This window comes from Geotrypetes seraphini, chromosome 11 (assembly GCF_902459505.1).
Source record: "Geotrypetes seraphini chromosome 11, aGeoSer1.1, whole genome shotgun sequence".
In the NCBI taxonomy this organism is placed as follows: Eukaryota; Metazoa; Chordata; class Amphibia; order Gymnophiona; family Dermophiidae; genus Geotrypetes; species Geotrypetes seraphini.
The window spans coordinates 16,771,723-16,791,477 of NC_047094.1; the positions used below are offsets into that span (position 1 = coordinate 16,771,723).

General features: G+C 42.5%; 2 protein-coding genes across 6 annotated transcripts in view; one reads left to right on the forward strand and one right to left on the reverse strand.

Annotated features, from left to right (window-relative positions):
- Positions 1–3,342: 3,342 nt before the first annotated feature.
- On the reverse strand, positions 3,343–11,531 carry MRM2 (mitochondrial rRNA methyltransferase 2). Of its 3 annotated transcripts, XM_033963128.1 has the most exons (5): positions 11,258–11,531; positions 9,307–9,486; positions 8,964–9,044; positions 6,638–6,927; positions 3,343–5,642 (listed from the first exon to the last, which is right to left on the reverse strand). In XM_033963128.1, the coding sequence occupies exons 3-5, from the start codon at positions 8,987–8,989 to the stop codon at positions 5,200–5,202; spliced, it is 759 nt and encodes a 252-aa protein (XP_033819019.1). In that variant the 5' UTR covers positions 8,990–9,044; positions 9,307–9,486; positions 11,258–11,531; the 3' UTR covers positions 3,343–5,199. The 3 variants fall into 3 exon arrangements, with proteins under 3 accessions (XP_033819019.1, XP_033819021.1, XP_033819020.1); XM_033963130.1 differs by lacking the exon at positions 8,964–9,044 and having other exon boundaries at positions 11,258–11,530; XM_033963129.1 differs by lacking the exons at positions 8,964–9,044; positions 9,307–9,486 and having other exon boundaries at positions 11,258–11,439.
- The window catches only part of MAD1L1 (mitotic arrest deficient 1 like 1), a 1,000,553-nt gene continuing 992,241 nt past the window's right edge, over positions 11,444–19,755 (forward strand). The window contains exons 1-3 of one of the 3 annotated variants that reach the window (XM_033963126.1): positions 11,444–11,568; positions 12,105–12,285; positions 12,829–12,969. In XM_033963126.1, the coding sequence (XP_033819017.1) occupies positions 12,133–12,285; positions 12,829–12,969 (294 nt within the window). In that variant the 5' untranslated portion in view covers positions 11,444–11,568; positions 12,105–12,132. The other 2 variants (XM_033963127.1, XM_033963125.1) reach the window with 2 other exon arrangements.

The window sequence follows — 19,755 nt, forward strand, 5'->3', positions numbered from 1 at the left end:
AATTTTCTCCAAACATAGAGCAATAGTGTATCATAGCTAGGATTTCTGGTTTTCAGGGATGTTTATTTTGGGAAAAGGGTCAGGACAAACTCTGAGCTGCAGGCAGTGCCGACTTCTTGCAGCTGCTACTATTTGTGGTAACACAGTGCTATTCATAATTGTACTTGGTACTACAGATGTCGGTAGTTGGAGAGGCACCAGTACTGCTTGTGGGTCCTCTTGGAGGCCAGAGGTTTCTAGATGCTAGTAAACAAAGTCAAATTCTTCAGTGCCAAACCAGAGCTGATTGTGACATGATGATAGCAGAAGACGGCAGCATTGCTAACCACGTAAGTACTATTAACATCTGTATCAGAAAAACCTGGACCATGACCAATAGAGCTATGGGATTTTTTTTTAGTTGTGATCACTTAAGAAAACTGATACTATAGTAAAGCACAAGAATAATATTGCTAATAGAAATTTGGTTCCAAGTGACTATTTATACTGTGTGCAGAAAAAAAAACCCCCTTACATACCAACAAATGCAAACAGGCAAAGGAAATGTAGAAGGATTTAGAAATTGTTTGCAAGTATACTGGGTGCTACTGGCTTTATTAAAAAATAAAATAAAATCCAACACCAATACATATTCCACTTCAGCAACTCCAGAAGGAAACTCTCTAGCCCACAGGTGTCAAAGTCGGTCCTCGAGGGCCGCAATCCGGTCGGGTTTTCAGGATTTCCCCAATGACTATGCATTGAAAGCAGTGCGTGCACATAGATCTCATGCATATTCATTGGGGAAATCCTGAAAACCCGACTGGATTGCGGCCCTCGAGGACCAACTTTGACACCCCTGCAAGTCTAGCCTAATGCAGATTTAACATTCATCCCATGTCCAACATACCTCCAAATTCTAATGGCCTTTAGTAAAGGTTAACACAGAGTTTAGCATATGTTAACTGCAAATCTAAAACTTTTTTTTTTTTGAAAGCATGTTTTATGTAGTCATTAGCACATGGTTACTGTTAGGATGTAATGAAGGAGATACTGTGATCCAGTGGAATGCAGCTGCTATGTGCTTGCAGGAAAATGTGTGCATGCCTTCTCCCACCAAAATTCCTTAATATGAACAATAACAGGTATTTACCACGCTCATAAGTAACATAGTAAAAATGACAGCAGATAAAGACCTGAATGGTCCATCCAGGCTGTCCAAAGGTAGCAAGCATTATTAATTCATGATTAAATTGTTTATCTTTGACATTTCTGGGACATAGATCATGGAAGTCTGCCTGGTGCTGTTTTTAGGTTCCAGCTACCGGAGTTGCTGTCTAGGCCCTTTCCTGCCCATCCTAAACTAAATTATCATATATGGGACACACACTGTGCAAGTCTGCCTAGAACCAGTCTTAGCTTTTCAGCCACAGTTGTCATCTAAGTGCCATTCAACACATCACGCACATGCAGCCATTTAAGGTTTGTTTTTATACCATTTATTTTCTAATTAGAGATCATCTGCATTTGTCTCATGTCTTTTTCAATTTTGTCACTGTTTTTGTCTCCACCACCTCCCTCAGGAAGGCATGCCAAGCATCCACCACTCTCAAAAAGAATTTCCTGCCATTACACCGCAATCTCAATTCATGGCCTCCAGTTTTACCTTTTTCTCTTCTCTAGAAAAGATTTGTTTCTATATTAATACCTTTCACATATTTAAGTGTTTATATCATCTCTCTCCTGTCCCTCCTCTCTTCTAGAGTATACATAACTCATACTTAGGTCTTCCAGTCTCATACGTTTTTTGACAGAAGCTCCATACCATTTGTCACCTTCCTCTGGATCGCTTCAAGTTTTTTTTTGTTTTTTTTTTTACATCCATAGCCAGATATGGTCTCTAAAACTGAACATCCTTTAGTAAATACAGTGGTGCCTCACACAACGAACTTAATCCGTTCCAGGAGCAAGTTTGTTATGTGAAACGTTCGTTGTGTGAAACGCGTTTTCCCATAAGAATACATTTAAAACACAATAATTCGTTCTGCAGCCCTGTTTTCCCATAAGAATACATTTAAAACACAATAATTCGTTCTGCAGCCCTACATTTCCCTCCCTCCACCTCACCTTGTATGCGGAGTCTGCCGGCCCTCTCCCTCACCCAGCCGCACGCTTCCAGAAAGCTGTGCACGCGCAGCTGCTGGAGTTGGTCAATGTTCTACTCTCCTGCAACTTCCGGTTTCCGGTTGCGTCAGAGGAGAAGATTGAGCAACAGAGCATGCGCGCGTGCGCTGCTCCCTGAAAGCGTGCGGCTGGCCGAGAAAGAGGGCCGGAGAACTCGGCATCCAGGGTAAGGTGGAGGGAGATGATGGAACAGTATTTCATGGTACAGTATTACTATTTGTTAAAAAGGAAATAATCTTTTGATGTTTTCTGGATTTTTTTTCGTTAGCTTAAACATGGCTTAACTTGCTGTAAATGGGTCAGGTCTCGTAAGATAGGACCAGAGAATCGGGTCTGGGTAAAACCAGGATTTGCAGGATCTCCAGGATCCTCATGGACTTGTATTGAGATCCTGGTAATATTGCAGGATTTCACGAATTTTCCAGGACCCTGGTCCACCTTAACAGCAGACCTCCTCTTTTTTTGATTGCCACAGCTGCTGCTCTGCATTTACTGGAGTCCCCTACACGCCGTCTTCTCCTTCTCTGCATGGGTGCTGCTGTTCCCGGCTTCGGCGAGAGTAGTTCCGCCCCCCCCCCCCCGGGCCCCTCGGGCGACTTCGTTGTGTGAAACGAAGTTCGTTGTGGGGAGCACGACAAAAAGTTCGTTGTGCGCAGCGTTCGCTGTGCGAGGCGTCCGTTATGCGAGGCACCACTGTATTCCCCTTAGGTGTGTGTAAAATTAATCCATTCCATCAGAAATTTAGAAATCAATACCGACTCAGTCACTGCGTGTATTTAGATAGCTTTAACTGTGTAAACTATTAAGGACAAGGTGACATATAAAGTTAAGACTGCTATATATGTAAACCCAACTTTGTGGCTGTGTTTTGTTGCAGAATGGATAATAACCAAATTCTGGCTAGTTATGGACTTACACCAACTGCTTAAATCATCATGAATATCAGCTAGACAGTGACTTGTCCTGCCATTTTTCTGAAACTGTAGCCCTGCATTTGCCTTTTTTTCTTTAAAATTAAGCTTTACTTATCTCCCTGGGCAGGTACTACTGTTTAATGTTTGTTTGTTTTTTTATTATGTAAGTGGGAAGCAGCTGGGGTGAGGAGAAAGCAAAGTTCCTTGACAGAAGAGGAATGCAGCCACACTTGCTGGTGAAGTCCTCTGACAGCCTGAGTGCCGATGCTCTTCCCTAGGTATAGTAAGGTTTTTTTTTTGTTTTTAACTTACTGAGCATGTGCAGACATCTTACCTTCTGAGCTCCTCCCCCTGCTTAATCAGTTTTGCTACTCATTTAGAAGAAAGGTCTCGCTATGTGGGGATGGTGGGCAAGCAAGTGTGGCTGCATTCCTCTGCCGTCTACGGAGAATATCTGTTACATGTAAGCAACTTTGCTTTCTCCGGAGATAAGCAGGGGACATGCAGGCACACTTTCTGGCGAGTCCCTAGCTTCGAGGAGGAACAAATTATAGCGCAAATAAATTATGGCGGGCTGATTGTCCAAACTGAATATCTTGTGCTGAACTCTGGTCTAAACAATAGTGCTTAGTAAACGTATGAATTGAGGATCAAGTCGCTGCTTTGCAGATACCTTGGACTAGGACTCACCAGCAAGCATGCCTGCATTTCCTCTGCTTGGTTCTGGAGCAAATACAGATGCAAATTGACTTTGCTGTGTGGTAGCTCTATGAAGTCAGTACTACCTGTAGGCAGGTTATTGGAAAGATTAGATTTCTCTACTTGTATTTACGAGTGTAAGCTCTTGGAGGAAGGGATTCATGACACACAAATGTGTACTAAAACATACTTAAAAGGGAGGAAGTGAAGTATGTCAGTACTATGAAATCCTGTTTTTCTGTTGCAGGCCCAGTCTTATGGAATAAGATATCTGGGATAATGCGACTCTAGAGCTCTGTTACAGTTCAGGAATGTGCTTAAAACAATTGTTTTTAGTTCAAGCCTTTGATATTGGAGATTCTTGTTAACTGGAAGATGTGGAATTAGATCCTGCAGAAAAAAATAAGATTACATTTGAAGAGATGATTCTTGTTTTTATTCTTTTGTTTTTATTTATTCTGATAGTTTTATTTAGTTTAAAAGTTATGTTTTGTTTATTGATATTATGTATGTTTTATTGTGAGCCACTTAGGCATTAAGTGGACTATAAATAAATGAATAAAAAGGCTAAATGAAAATAAAAAACTAACTCATCTAAACCTAGGATCTTGGCACCCTTTATCATCAGCCAGTGCCTCGCCTAGTTCATCAGGAGGGGGAAGACACCAATCACCGTTGGGAAGGAGAAAGCGACCAGATTGGAGGGGTGGGGACACACCAGTGTAAAAAGTTGGCGCAGGGTACCACAGTCCACGCTTTCTGCATGAAATATTTTCTCATTATATGTAAAAAGCTGGAAACAAATCTAAAATTCACCAACGTTCAATTAATAAAGAAAAGTAAAAGACCCCAATTCTGTTCATTTCCCCAAGGTGTCACAAAATGACTGTACTTTGGTGGTTTTGTACATTTCTAGGCCTTTTGCACTATTTTTCACACAAAATGCACTTTTGTGGTTATTTGCACTGTTTTTCACACAACATGCACTTTTGTGGTTACGTTACACACAACTTAATACACATGAATTTCAGAACCTAGATGCAGCTTAAAAAAAAAAAAAGGTTCGAGGCCTCTTGGAACAATGGGTAATCTGGGCATACACTTTTTAATTACACCTTAGTATTAATAAGACTAAAATGATAGTAAACCTGAGGATAGAGAAGGAAGCCTTTTCTGTTAGTGGGACCTGACATCCCTGCTCGCCACAGAGGTACACTGCTGCTCTCCCCTGAGAACTCAGTACTGTCCAACAGACTTAATAAAGGCAGATGGCAGCTGGGAGTTAAACCGTTGATGACCACACAAACTGGCTGTTATGTAGAGTGGAATATTGAAATGTGGTAGCAATCAAAAAAATACATAAATACTTGTCCATCACTTGTTAAGGTCATAGTACAATGTCTTAATATTTGAAAGGGAATATTTATCCTCTGGTAAAATCTCTCTCTTTTTGGTAAGATTTTGCTAGGAAATAGGTCTCTGCAGATTCTTTCCTACTAGCATGTGGTTTCACAGTCTTCACATCCTGGAAAACCTGCACCAGTCTGTTTCGCAGAACACTGCTTTCCCCTCCATCCCACAGTTTGCACAGAAGGGTACCTCCAGGACTGAGAATACTCTGTGCAAGGTCAAGAAGTGACAAACACATGTTAACAAGTCTATGGTGGTCTAGGTCTCGAATCCCACAGGCATTGGGAGCCATATCACTCAAGATGACATCAGCCTTTCCTGTTGGAAGCTTGTCTTTGATGTTCATGTGGGTTCTTGAATTAGTAATGTCAGCATTGGCTAAGAAGATTGCTCCCTCCAAAGGTGAGCAGTGAAGAAGATCTACTCCTATTACAAAACCAACAGGACGATCTGGCTCTGTCAATAGTAAAAATAAACAATTCCTGTTTAAAAACCAAACACTCTTCTGAAACTAAAGCCAATTCCTCTCTCCCGGTTGTTCCTTTAAGTCCTGTTAGTATCTAGTCTTAAATATGTTCCCCATAATTTTAAAGATTTGTAAATACGATTGTTGTTAACCGCTTTGACAATTTTTAGGCCGTATATCAAACATTGATAAAACTTGGAAACTTGGATCATCCATAACACACAATCTGCAAAGTGAAAGTTGTCTATAAAATGGATTTTTAGCAAGCTCAGATGGCTAAACAACAACCACAACTTCGATCAGTCTAGGTGTGGGCAAGCATGGTCCTCGAGGGCCACAACTCTGTTGGGTTTTCAAGCTTTCCACAGTGACTAAACACGAGATCTAGCTGCATCCAGTGGAAGCAGTACATGTGTAGTCATTGTGGAAATCTTGAAAATCCAACTGAGTTGTGGCCCTCGCGGACCACCCTTGCCCACCTTGGATCCCTCCTTTCAAAATAAACTCTTAAGATTCTAAGCTGGAATTCTCTTGCTGTATTTGCACTAGTTGTTTGGGTACACTGTCTTGACCAGTGTGTCACAAACTTTTTAAGCTGTGGAACACTAATCTTGGGCCTGTGGCTGGAGGGCACCCAGAAATGCAAGGACATTGACGTCACGCAGATAAGCGGATATCCTCCAGGCGTGGCCCTGAGCTTCCTATTACTGCTGGTGGGTGGGGGATGTGTGTGCTGTAGTTGGAGAGGTGAGGGGAAGGAGCAGAGGTGCCGGCACCGGCTGCCTGACTACAGGACATGCCTGTCGCCACGAGAGGCATGTCCTGTAATCAACTGGCACCTCTCCTCCTCGCCGGCATTGGAGCACACCTGGACTCTGCTGGACAGTTTATGATACACTGGCTTGATTAAAGTGCAGTTCTTGTACTGAACTCTATTGCGTTTAATCCTTTTTCACATCCATTTATTAAACATTGGAATACTTACTTGTGCCGGCAGCATTGACCCTCTGAACAGCCACTTGACTCCATGCTCCTGGAGCAGCACCACAGTCTACCACACAAAGTCCTGGGCGTAGAATATGATGCTTTTCATCCATCTCCAGAAGTTTGAAAGCGCTACGACAACGATAATTCTCTCTGTGTGCTGCCTTCACAAAGGGGTCTCGCTGCTGCCGTGCCAGCCAGCCCTGTTCTATCGCCGTCTTGCTTCGCTGGAAGCACATTGTCATATGGAACATTCGGAAATGAAGCGAGGCAATCATCGAGTGCTGCAAACTTTAGGACAAGACATAGAGGTAGTGAGGTTTATCCAGGACTAAATCAACAGTCTACAGTCAGTCTGAGCCAGTCAGGCTTTTGCTACACTTTGTGGCCCAGAGTAAAGACCTTGACTAGGACCCCCTCAATAAAATATTATCCTGCTGATAGCCACCAGCAGTTAACATTTTGCATGCACAGTTTAGTCTGAAAATGTACTCTCTAGACTCTGAGGTGGCTGGCTGCAGTTACCACATTCTCAGTTCACATAGTAGTATTAAAAATCACAGATACTGTTTCTTTTGTCATGGAAAATTTAGTATTGTTAGGATGGGACTGAATCCCTTGTCTATGCAATGAAAACAATCTGTACAATCTCTTTTATCAACAAGATACATAAGGAAAAATTAAGTCTTATCTGATAAATTTTCTTTCCTTTAGTCCCTCCACTCCTGGGTTATGCATTCCCACCAGAAGATGGATACCAAGGATTACTGATTTCTAAGTCCACTGAGAGTCAGTCCCCAAATAGCACAGCAGAACTCACAAAATGGGAAGAACATTCCCCCTTCTGTAACCCAAAAAGAACCTGCATCTCCTGCCAGAGGCGCATGCGATGCTGCTCATACACGATGCATCTCCTTCCAGGACAGCATTATTTATTTATTTTTTTTACAATAAAAGTCAGGAGGAAAAAAAAACTCCACCAAACAAGTGAACCCTGAACAACTAGGCCTCACAGCTCCAAAACACCAAAAACATGAGAACTAAATACAAGAACTACTCTTGTGAAGCCAACTGGGTCCTGGTATAATTCACCATCCATCTGAGACATTTCAGCAGTGCAATGACCGAAGAGCTCCTAGTTTGAACTTGTTTGGATGAACCAGTTGTCCAGATGGGTGAACCCAAATTCACATTCTGCAAAGAAAGGCCACTACCTGTAGAACTAGTCTCAGTTAGGGTGCTGGTCTTTGACCAGAGGGCCGCCGCGTGAGCGGACTGCTGGGCATGATGGACCACTGGTCTGACCCAATAGCAGCAATTCTTATGTTCTTATCACCATCATGATGTTGCAGAAGGTCCAAAGCGCTGTGGTCAGTCCAAATGGCATTGCTCTGAACTAAAAGCAGCTTCTTAATGTCCATATCATATCACCCCTGTCCCTCCTCTCCTCCAGTGTATATATGTTGAGGTCTTCCAGTATCTTTTTGTACTTCTTTTGGCGCAAACCCCTCCCCCCTCCCATTTTTGTCGCTTTCCTCTGGACCGCTTCAAGTTTTTTAAATATCCTTGACCAGATAAGGCTTCCAAAACTGAACACAATACTCCAAGTGGTGCCTCATCAACACATCCTTTCTTCTGCTGGTTACGCCTCTCTCTATACAGTCTAGCATCCTCCTGGCTACAGCTACCACCTTGCCACACTGCTTTGTCACCTTCAGATCATCAGAAATTTTCACCCCAAGGTTCCTCTCCCCATCTGTGGATATTAGCCTCTCACCTCCCAACACGTACATCTCCCTCAGATTTCTACTCCCTGAAATGCATCACTCTGCACTTCTTTGCATTGGATTTTAGTTGACAGACTTAGGACCATTCTTCCAACTTTTGCAGATCCTTTTTCATGTTTTCCACTCCTTCCGGGGTGTCCACTCTGTTACCAATCTTGGTATCATCTTCAAAAAGGCAAACCTTTCCTTCTAACCCTTCAGCAATATCGCTCACAAACATTGAATAGAATCGGCCCCATCACCGATCCTTTAGGCACTCCACTACTCACCTTTCCTTCCTCCGAGCAAATTTCATTAACCACCACCCTCTGACGTCTGTCCGTCAACCAGTTTCTAATCCAGTTCACCACTTTATTTAATTAAAAGATTTCTTAACTGCCTATAACTAGGCGGTTTTAGCACAGATATTTTATAGATGTGGTTCCATCTAGTTGGAACAGCCTGTTTAAGGCTACTCTCAAGCTTTTAGAGAATGACATGGGTAAACAGTTTGTTACACTACTCCAACTTAGGATAGGGACACAAATAATCACCATTTACCTCAAAATGCGCCCTAAATAGAACATTCCAGGGTCTTATGGGACACTGCAAGGCCACCCACACATCACACATACACCAAGTCTGAAAAAAGAAGACAGAGAAAAAAAGTGGAGAAAAAGCCTCAGTTAAGCTTTATATGGCTAAAAAAACTCCACTTATGTGTCTTTACTATATCAAAAACAGTGGTGAAAAAATGAGGCACAGTAGCAATCCCCCAAAAAACACCTCACATCCAGCACGCCAAAATCTCACATACAAACATTGTGTGAAAAAAGATTGCAGTCCAGAGGTACAGTCAGAAATATTGCAACTTGAGCAAGGAAAAAAGAAAAACTTAGCTGACCACGAACTGTCTCCAATCAGGCTTATTCGCAAGCCACACTACCCAGGCCTTGTGGATAAGCAGCTCATCCGACGGGGAAATCTCCGTTTCACTTTTGCAGCGTCAGGGGTAAAATACTTCCTGCATCAAAGGCAATCCACCACGACCCTCCGTGCAAATCCTCCACAACTTTCACAGTCACTGCAAAAATGGCAAAACAGTTTGTTCCCATGGCCACAGGCTCTCCCTATTCCCCATGTCATTCTCTATCCTATGGTCCAGCATCACCCTGTCCCTCTTCTAAACCTCTATAGTTCAGCAATTCCCTGTTCCCTCTTCCTACACCTCCATTCCCATGGTTCAGCAATTCCTTGCTCCCTTCCCCCAAAAATGTGCAGGACAGTGACTCCAAAGAGAGCTTGGTCACAGAAAATCCAGCTCATCGGCAGGCACGGCAGCTGTACAAGTTTTCTCCCTCAAAATTATACCTGATTCAAGGAAAGTGCAGCTAAATGCCTGAATTGTGCTGCTGACATATGCCTATTTTATAAAATAACTACACAGATCCACAACAGCTCCACACAAATGTAATCCTTAGGAATACCTAAAGGCAAACATCTTAAAAGTTGGCATACTCCTGTTGGCAGGTGTACTACACATGCATAAACATTCACACATTTAAAACTTTTCAAAATGACTGGGGGATGGGGGGGTGCTACGCCTAATATAAATTACCTCTCCTTGGACATAGTGAAGGAGTTTGTTCAATATTGGGGGTGCTCAAGCACCCACAGAGATAGCTCCTACGATATAACAGTCTCTCTCAAACTGTGTGCCACGGCACAGTGGTGTGACCTGAAGAGAGTCCAGGTGTGCCACAAGAGATCCCAGAAATTTACTTTATATTTAAAAATCCCCTTTCTAAGTATACACCGGAAGAGATTATATGTATGTTGCGTAAGCAAGAGTCTGTCAATGTTATGAGCATCTGTGTGCATAAGGATACAACTGCCCAGACAAGCATTATTCTTTGACATGATTGGTCTTTAAAAACTAATGGCAAGTAATTTTATTTTTATATGCAGTAGTTATTCTAACTTGAGCAGCAAAGCAATCAAGGCTTTCCTACCGTTTGGATCTTCTTATCTTTGCAAACTTGGATTTTTAGCTCTGACAAAAATTAAATAATAAAAAAAGAGAAGGACTGCAGACAGTGGATGATGAAATGCATGTTTGCTTGTCCACTATCGAGCCGCGTTTAGAGTTAATTTGCACTCAAAAACAAGCATATCCATTGCATTGATTAGTAATTCTATTCTATCTACTTTATCCCCCTTTTACAAAAGCGTAGTGTGGTTTTTAGCGCCGGGTGTGGCAGTAACAGCTCTAACGCTCATAGCATTCCTATGAGCATAGGAGCTGTTACCGCCACAGCTGGCACTAAAAACCGTGTTACGCTTTTGTAAAAGAGGGGGGGTGGGGTTAGTTTCACCCTTGTCACAATTACCCCATACATAGCTTAAAGAACTTTAAATAAATAACTCTCAAATTTAATTTTTTGTTGATTTTGCAATTTTATAATTTCAATTATACTGCCTGTTTTACAAAGCCGCGCGGCAACAGCCCCGAAGCCCTTTAAGGGCTTTTACGAAGGTGCGTTAGCGTTTTTAGCGCGCGCTAACCCCACACTACGGCTAGAACTAATGCCAGCTCAATACTGCCGTTAGCGTCTAGCGCGCACTGTTCCACGCGTTAAAGCCCTAACGCAGCTTAGTAATAGGAGCCCTAAATCTCTATGGGCTTGGCGGCCGTTACCGCGCACGGCTTTGTAAAACAGGCCCACAGTGAGCCCGAGCTAAAAAACAGAGACACTGATACAGAACATGACTCTTTGTGAGTTATATTCAAAAGAAAAAAAAAATCCTGTCTCAAATAAAATAAAACTACGAGCATAAAGCGATCTTATATTTACATATTGCAAGGCGGACAGGTAGAGCGCGTAAAGTCGAGCGCAAAGCAAGGAGGGTCCACTCCAGGTGACGCTTCGCACGCTCGCGCTGCTCTTCTCTAGTCACGCACGCACGCGCGCGCGGCAACGGCGCAGCCCGCGTCGGGAATTCTCTCCAAGCGCCCCCTTCAGTGACACACGAAAGGCCACCCAGCAAATCGAAACTAGATGTCCTAAACCCGTCTTTAACCCCGCCCCCTCGACGCGTTTCCTATTTCCGGCGCATCTTGAGGGGGGCGGGGCGCTGGCGAAGGAAATTGGCGGGGCGGTTGCAGGTGAGAATTTGAAGGTAGGGTGGGAAAAAGAGGTTCAGGGAGAGGTGTTCAGACCGTGGGGGACGGTGGTCGGCGCGTGCGACTTTTAAGGTTTTTCTACACTTTACAGTTCTAAACGCTTCTACTGCTACTATTTAAAACGTCTATAGCGCTGAAAGTCGTACGCAGCGCTGCAAATGTAATAGATCAGTCCCTGTTCTGAAGAGCTTACAATCTATTTTGGATAGACAGAGAGAATGATAGGATGGATGCATTCTGCTTCAATTTTTCATTATATTCAACTTGATGTATTTGATCTGTTCTATGTATTACTTCTTTCCCTGCCATTATATTGTAAATGCTTTCTGTCTTTATCTGTTTTTAAGTCCATTATTCTAATTTGTATTTTATCTGCATCCCATGTATTAGCCCACCTTGTTGTGAACCGCCTAGAACTTTTTCGATATGGCGGTTTATAAGATTAAAATTATTATTATTGTAGAGTTTAAACGTTTATGATGATGCTTTTGAACGTATATCCCTTGGGTTTTTTTTAGATCCTGCTGATCCCAGTCCAACATTATCATGGAGGATATGGAGGACAATACTACTGTCTTTTCCACCCTGAAATCGTTTAATACTTTTCTTTCTCGACGATCCGAAGGGATGTCATCCAGCCTGGTTACTCCCAGCTCCTCTGGTAGCTCCCTGCAGCAACAGTATCTGCAGAGGTTTCAGGTGAATTGTGGGGGTTTTTTTTGTGGGTTTTTTTTTTTTTTTTTGTTAAAGTTACTTTCTTTCAATTCCCTGGTTTCAGGGTGAAGAATTATGCTATTAAAGGAAGCCTTGACTTTTCAGCTCTGAAAGAAACCTTTTCCTCTTTTGTATATGAGGAGAGTGTTAATATAACAGATTATAGAATTCACTGTACTAAAAAATAAAATAGAAAGCTATCGGTTTGATGAATTGTTTAACATGGTGCACTTGAATTTTAGTTTCATTGACCTGTGTGCTATTATTCAGCCCTTACCTACCTTTAGTTATCATGATAGTTTCCAGTATTGTTCACAACGCTGCTTCGCTATGAATTCTGGTAGAAAGCAGAAATGGGAACAATTATTTAAGCCACCAATATTTTGTATTTGAAATAGAAAACTGGTAGGCAAAATGGGCTCTGACAGGACCAACCTTGGTCCTTATAAAGGTTTGTCTGCTGTCACTGATTCTCTAGTTCTTTTCTCTCTTTCTGTGTCTACCTTCACATATTCTTGATCCGGTCAGTTGGAAGAACAAGAAGAGAAGATCCGTTCAAAATCTCAACTTGTACAAGCGGAGCGTGAGAAAATGCAGATGGAGCTTAGCCATAAACGAGCTCGTATTGAGCTGGAGAAGGCAGCTAATACCAGTGCTAGGAATTATGAGGTATGCTGAGTAACCTTTTTCTTTGTTTTGCATTGTAAATTCAATCCTGTGATCCTCTACTATTTAGTATTTCTGAAAATGTAGGCTTTCAGAAGAAAAACAACAACAACCCAGAAAGGCATTTAGACGCAGAGTAAAGTATGCAGGATCAAATATGCTGTATTAGGGGATGTACTAGTGATAACTTTTATGGGACAACATCACATCTAGTTCTGGTGCCTATGTTTTGGTTTTGTCCTGCATGATAATGGTTTTGTGTTGACATGAAAATGGCCTAATTAATGACATATTGTATTAGAGGTTGATTGATAGCTGTTTGTGTAATTTTGATCTGAATTCTAATAAGACACTGGGCTTGCAGAAAATCTTTGAGATAGACCTGAGGGTTTAGTTGCTTTGAAACTGACCAGGTTCTGCCTTCAGAAAGCTTTTGTGATTATTTACCTTGATCCTTAACTTTGCGTGTTTGTATGAGAAGGTTTTTCTCTCTTAGCATTCCAGCATGGGAAACAAGGACCCTGGGTTGCTTGTGCTGCTGCTGGGATCACACACTGACAGGCTATGATGACAGCAGCAGCATTACTCTGTCTGTATTTGAGTCTACAAGTCATATGACCATCATATCTCACTTATCAGTTAGAGGCATACCTTCAGGCTGCAGAAATCTACTTGATAGTCTCGGGAAGCTATTGCAGCTTTGCTGTGAGATGTACAGCCACTGGCTGATCTGGATGGACACTTCTGCTGACTTAGGTGAAACTTGTTGTTTGTTGCTGATTGGAAAGATCAGTGATTCCCAAATTGGGTTCTGCAAACTCTCTTCAGGGGTTCCACATCAGTTTGGAGTGAAGCAATCCCCAGTCTCATTTGCTCATATTGGATCCGCTGACAAAATGCCTGCTGGGATCTCCCACGGTAAGTCTGTTGCAGGAGAACCTTACAGCTGTTTTGTCAGTTGAGCCGGCATTGACAGTGACTGGGAGTTCTCCTGCCTTTTCTCTACCACCAACAAGATGGTAGCCCTGGAGAGTGATTGGGGGAGCCTAAGTGTGGTTCTGAGAGATGGGGATCCTTGTGTTGGGTGAGGTTTTTTGGTGTACGAAAAATATTTTAGGGCTTCTGCTATAGAAAGAAGTTTGCCATCATCCACTCTGTGCTGAACCAGCTAGCAGTTCTATTTACCACTTGAAGAGCTGCTGTCAAGACTATATTTCTTGCTAACTATCTCTACCCAAATTGGTAATGGGAGGAGATAGGGTGCTTGTGTGTGTGGTGTCATTAAATCAGGACTTGAAAAAGGTACCTGCTTGTGAGGCATTGTGCTGAAGGGACATAAGAACATAAGCAATGCCTCTGCTGGGTCAGACCTGAGGTCCATCGTGCCCAGCAGTCCACTCACGCGGCGGCCCAACAGGTCCAGGACCTGTGCAGTAATCCTCTATCTATACCCCTCTATCCCCTTTTCCAGCAGGAAATTGTCCAATCCTTTCTTGAACCCCAGTACCGTACTCTGCCCTATTATGCTCTCTGGAAACGCATTCCAGGTGTCCACCACACGTTGGGTAAAGAAGAACTTCCTAGCATTCGTTTTGAATCTATCCCCTTTCAACTTTTCTGAATGCCCTCTTGTTCTTTTATTATTCGAAAGTCTGAAGAATCTGTCCCTCTCTACTCTCTCTATGCCCTTCATGATCTTGTAAGTCTCTATCATGTCAAAGGGGAATGCCACATCCCTTTGTGTGTAACTATGGGGTCCTTTTACTAAGGTGCGCTAAACGCTAACGTGTCCATGGACTACAATGGAGGCATTAGCATTTAGCATGCGTTAAAATGTCTAGCTCAATGGTTCCCAACCCTGTCCTGGTGGACCACCAGGCCAATCTGGTTTTCAGGCTATCTATAATGAATATGCATGAGAAAGATTTGCATATAATGGAAATGACAGGCATGCAAATCTACTCCATGCATATTCATTAGGGCTAGCCTGAAAACCCGATTGGCCTGGTGGTCCTCCAGGACAGGGTTGGGAACCACTGGTCTAGCGTGCCTTAGTAAAAGAACCCCTATGTGCATGTAAGCTCTTTTATCTTGAAATTTGTTTTATTTTTGATAATATCCTTGAGTCACTGTTAAGTAAGAGAATTATATGGGGACAGAATTTGTCCCACTAAACACTTTATCTCAAGACCAGGGTCAATATAATCCAAACAACAACTCAAATCAAAACCCTATATGGAAAAAGATACACCCTCTGCAACACTAAAAGGCCTTACTCACATGCACTCATCAACCATACACCATACAAGGAGAAAGAAAAAGAAGTGGAGAAAAAGGCCTCAGTTCAGCTTCATTTGACCAAAAAAACTCCACTCCTTTAGAAAACACCACTCCTGCATGAAGAACAAAAACTGTATAGAGAAAAAGCAACTGTAATAGCCTGCAGAGCGATATCAAAACAGCACGCCAAAGCACTCACGCCCACAACTGGTGATATCAGTGGATAAAGTGAAAGCTGTAGCAATACGGTCCAGTACATAGCATGAAAAGCAAAAAAAACTAGAGGAAAACCAGCCGCTGCACCCAAAGGGGAACCCTCCGTTTCACGTCGTGTCGCTGCGTCAGGGGTGATGGTTCCACTGCTCACACTACACATTTTCCAGACCCGCCATGCTTCTCAAGCTATCACACCGTATTGCTACAGCTTTCACTTTATCCACTGATATCACCAGTTGTGGGCGTGAGTGCTTTGGCGTGCTGTTTTGATATTGCTCTGCAGGCTATTAACAGTTGCTTTTTCTCTGTACAGTTTTTGTTCTTCATGCAGGAGTGGTGTTTTCTAAAGGAGTGGAGATTTTTTTGGTCGAACTGAGGCCTTTTTCTCCACTTCTTTTTCTTTTTCTTTCTCCTTGTATGGTGTATGGTTGATGAGTACATGTGAGTAAGGCCTTTTAGTGTTGCAGAGGGCGTATCTTTTTCAATATAGGGTTTTGGTTTGAGTTGTTGTTTGAACATAATTTGTCCCCATCCCTGCGGATAACCATCCCCATCTCTGCAGATAACTGTGAGAAACCATCCTGTGTCATTCTTTAGTGCAGGGCTGCCCAAGTCCAGTCCTCGAGATCTACTGGCAGGCCAGGTTTTCAGGATATCCACAATGAACATGCAAGAGAGAGATTTGCATACCAAGAAGGCAGTGCAGGCAAATCTCTCTCATGCATATTCATTGTAGATATCCTGAAAACCTGGCCTGCAAGTAGATCTCGAGGACTGGACTTGGGCAGCCCTGCTTTAGTGTATCTCAACCTCAGTCTTTCTACACCAGTATTCTTCAGTGCAAGGCTTGAGGGTCAGTGGCTGGGCCCATTCATACTCTGATTCTTCCCTCTTTCCTTAAAGAATGACACGGATTGGTTTCCCCAGGGGATGGGGAAAAATTCTGTCCCGTGTCAGTCTACTGTTAAGTAGAATATTGACTTGGGTTTTTAACTATGATAAAGACACTGGTTTTACTGGTTGTTTTTGCTACTTTTTGGGAGATTAGTAACTGGCTTAGAATATGAATGGTTAATTCCAATCAATCTGAGACAACACAACAAAATCCCTCAGATCCATATCTTGAAAACCTTCCCCACCCACCTTCTTTTCCAAGTCCACAGTGTCTCCATACTTTGACTGGATCTGTGGTAATGACAGTGAACTTCTTTACACATTCAAGCCAAAGATTCTTCCAGCACAATTTCACTGTCTTTGGTTTGACAGCTTTCATCACTCTTTCAGTGATATTGATGGCATCGGCAATAGTGAAGTCCTTCCACGTTTTCATGATGATCTCCATATTGGGGTCATCTTCCATTCAGACTTTTAAAGCTCTACATTATGCAGCTCCATCATACTTAGCTGCTGTAACTATTCCATATACTCCAATATGTACATTACGGTCAGTTGCTCTCAGAGACTGGTACTTCCTTCACCAAAAATGGCTCATTATGAATCAATTCGTAATTCTGCTTTTTTCTTTTTATCTCCATTCTTATGGAACAACCTTCCAGAAGTTATTCAAAGTGAACTTCATTTCTAAAATTTAAGTCTATATTGAAAACTCATTTTTTCAATTTGGTGTTTAATTAGAGATAATTGTTAGATTGTCAGTGGACATGAGAAGACTGCATTCACGAGACCACAACAAAAAGGATATTTTTTTTTTCTTTTCAGTGTTTAGGTTCGGTCTTTTCTTGTTTTAACTGATTTTCTCGTGTGTTGTACGCCGCATTGATCCGTTGTAAATTGCTGTGACAATCCTCTCCATTGAATACTATGGGCTTCTTTTACAAAGTCGCGTTAGCAGTTTAACGCGCGCTAAACTGCCGGCCGCACTAGACGCTGACGCCAGCATTGAGCTGGTGTTAGTTCTAGCCATGTAGCGCGGGTTTAGCGCTCGCTAAAAAGCTGCATGCGCTAAAACCGCTAATGCAGCTTCGTAAAAGGAGCCCTATGTGTAGTGCGCCTTGAATTAGAGAATGACACGGTGACAAAATTCATCACCGTTCCCATAGATAACCGCGGGAAATAATCCCATGTCATTTTCTAGTGTCTATTTCAACCTCAATCCTTCTACACCAGCATTCTTCAAAGCAAAGCTGGGCCCATTCATACTTTGATTCTTATGTGAGCCAAGGATAATGAAGCCATTGTGACATCACTGATGTGATTGGCTCTTAGGCACTGGTGGAATGAGGCATTATGACATCACAATATCTGCTCTGGATACCAGAGACTGTCATTCTGTAGTGTCTGTTTCAACCTCAGTCCTTCTACACCAGCATTCTTCAAAGCAAAGCTTGAGGGTCAGTGGTTGTGGCCATTCATACTCTGATTCTTCCCTCTCTCCTTAAAGAATAACATGAAGATGGTTTCCCGCGGTTATCCGCGGGGATGGGAACGGTGATGAATTTTGTCACCGTGTCATTCTCTACCTTGAATGTTCTTATTCCTCCCTGGTCAAGAGGTTGGATGAGAGATGTTGTATTGGGGGGGCATATAGACGATGTCGACACCCTCAGTGTTAAACTCGTGTGGTTCTGGGTGTCCAATAACAGCAGCACGTTGAATTTTTTCCCCTTACTGGCAAGGTGTTTTCTTGCTTCAGGCACACGACACCTGATGAAAAACTCAAAAAAAAGCATTCAAGTTTCAAGTTTTTATTGATATTTGATGAATCTCTTATTCATTTTGCTAAGCGATGTACAACTTTCTAAAAAGATTTCTGGTTACAAAAACTGACAAAATAACATAATTCTTACAAATATAAAACAGACATGAGTCGGGAAGGAAGGAGGGGAAAAGTTACAATTCTTTCTTAGAAGGAATAAACAAAAAAGAGAAAGACGAAAGGGAGGGTAAAAAGTTAAAAACCTGAAACATTTAGTCGTATGTCTAAAATTTAAATGTTAAAAGCGTCTTTAAAAAGATAGGTTTTTAAAGATTTTTTAAAGGAAGTAAGGTCCTTTTCTTGTCCAATCCTCGTTGTGCATCCAGTAAACAGGCAGCTGGAACTTATCTTTTCCCTTCAAGGCTTGGGGGTTAGCGACTTTATAAATCAGTGTAAGTGTTATGATATAGCCTGCTATGTTTGCACAAAGCAGCATGAGTAGTCTATCCTCTGTAGCTTTGAAGACTGTTGCTGTGTATGCTCTTTGTCACAGAAGACTTTCATTTGTGTTTTCTTCCAAAATAGAGTGGGTTTTTTTTATTTTTTTTAATTCTTTATTTATTCAATTTTTTTTTAGTATAAATCATGTTTTATTGGCACATCAGCAGTAAATACACAATACAGCACGACAGTACAACAAGGTCGCGAACACCAAACGTACCATCAAACACATTTTCACCCCAACCAAAGAATCCCCCCAATCCCCACCCACTCCAAAACCCAAACCCCCACCCCAACCCAAACCCACACCATGAGACCCAATCCATACCCAAAACCCCAGCAAGAAAGGATTATGCTGAGCAAGCTGTCAATTTTTTTTTAAACAAGCACATTAATACTTGAATACAGATCTAGAATGAAAATCAAAGAAAATTAATAAACCTGACATTACTTACAACACCAATGTAAGGGAAAGAAGAAATAATACATTATTTAGTCCACAAATTTAGGAAATGAGGATCCAAGTATTAGAATAAGTATAACAAGGTATATACAGTGGAACCTTGGTTTACGAGCATAATTCGTTCCAGAAGCATGCTCGTAAACCAAAATACTCGTTTATCAAAGTGAGTTTCCCCATAGGAAATAATGGAAACTCGCTTTGATACGTTCCCTCCCCCCGAGGCCAGCGGCGCTGCTCCCCCTCCCGCTCGAATCGGCACCTCCTGCCCGACCAACTTTAACTCGCCCCCTGTCTGGCACCGGCACGAGAACTGACATCGCCCCCCCCCCCGCTCGCATCGGCACCCCCCTCCCCCACAAGAACAGGCACCCCCCGCCCGACCAACTTTAACTCACCCCCCCGTCTGGCACCGGCTCGCAGCCCACAGGACGTGACGGGGCCGCTTGAAGATCTTCTTCCTGCCTCTGCCGGCTTTGAGCATGGTTCTCAGCAGATTATTTCTCTCTATATGCTCATTGATGCTGTCCTTGATTAATGACTCAGCCATCTTCCCCGGAACTGAGGTTAAGTTCACTGATCTGTAGTTCCCTGGGTCGCCTCTGGATCCCTTTGTAACATTCGCTATCCTCCAGTCCTCCAGGATTACCCCTGTTTCCAGGGATAGGTTGCAAAT

Bases quoted from the DNA above. Each gene is read 5' to 3' on its own strand.
- MRM2 (XM_033963128.1), bottom strand. From the start codon at position 8,989: ATGTTCTATTTAGGGCGCATTTTGAG. The intron at 6,928-8,963 runs GTAAATGGTGAT...CTTGTCCTAAAG, and splicing joins TATTTAGGGCGCATTTTGAG to TTTGCAGCACTCGATGATTG. The intron at 5,643-6,637 runs GTAAGTATTCCA...TACTATTGACAG, and splicing joins GGTCAATGCTGCCGGCACAA to AGCCAGATCGTCCTGTTGGT.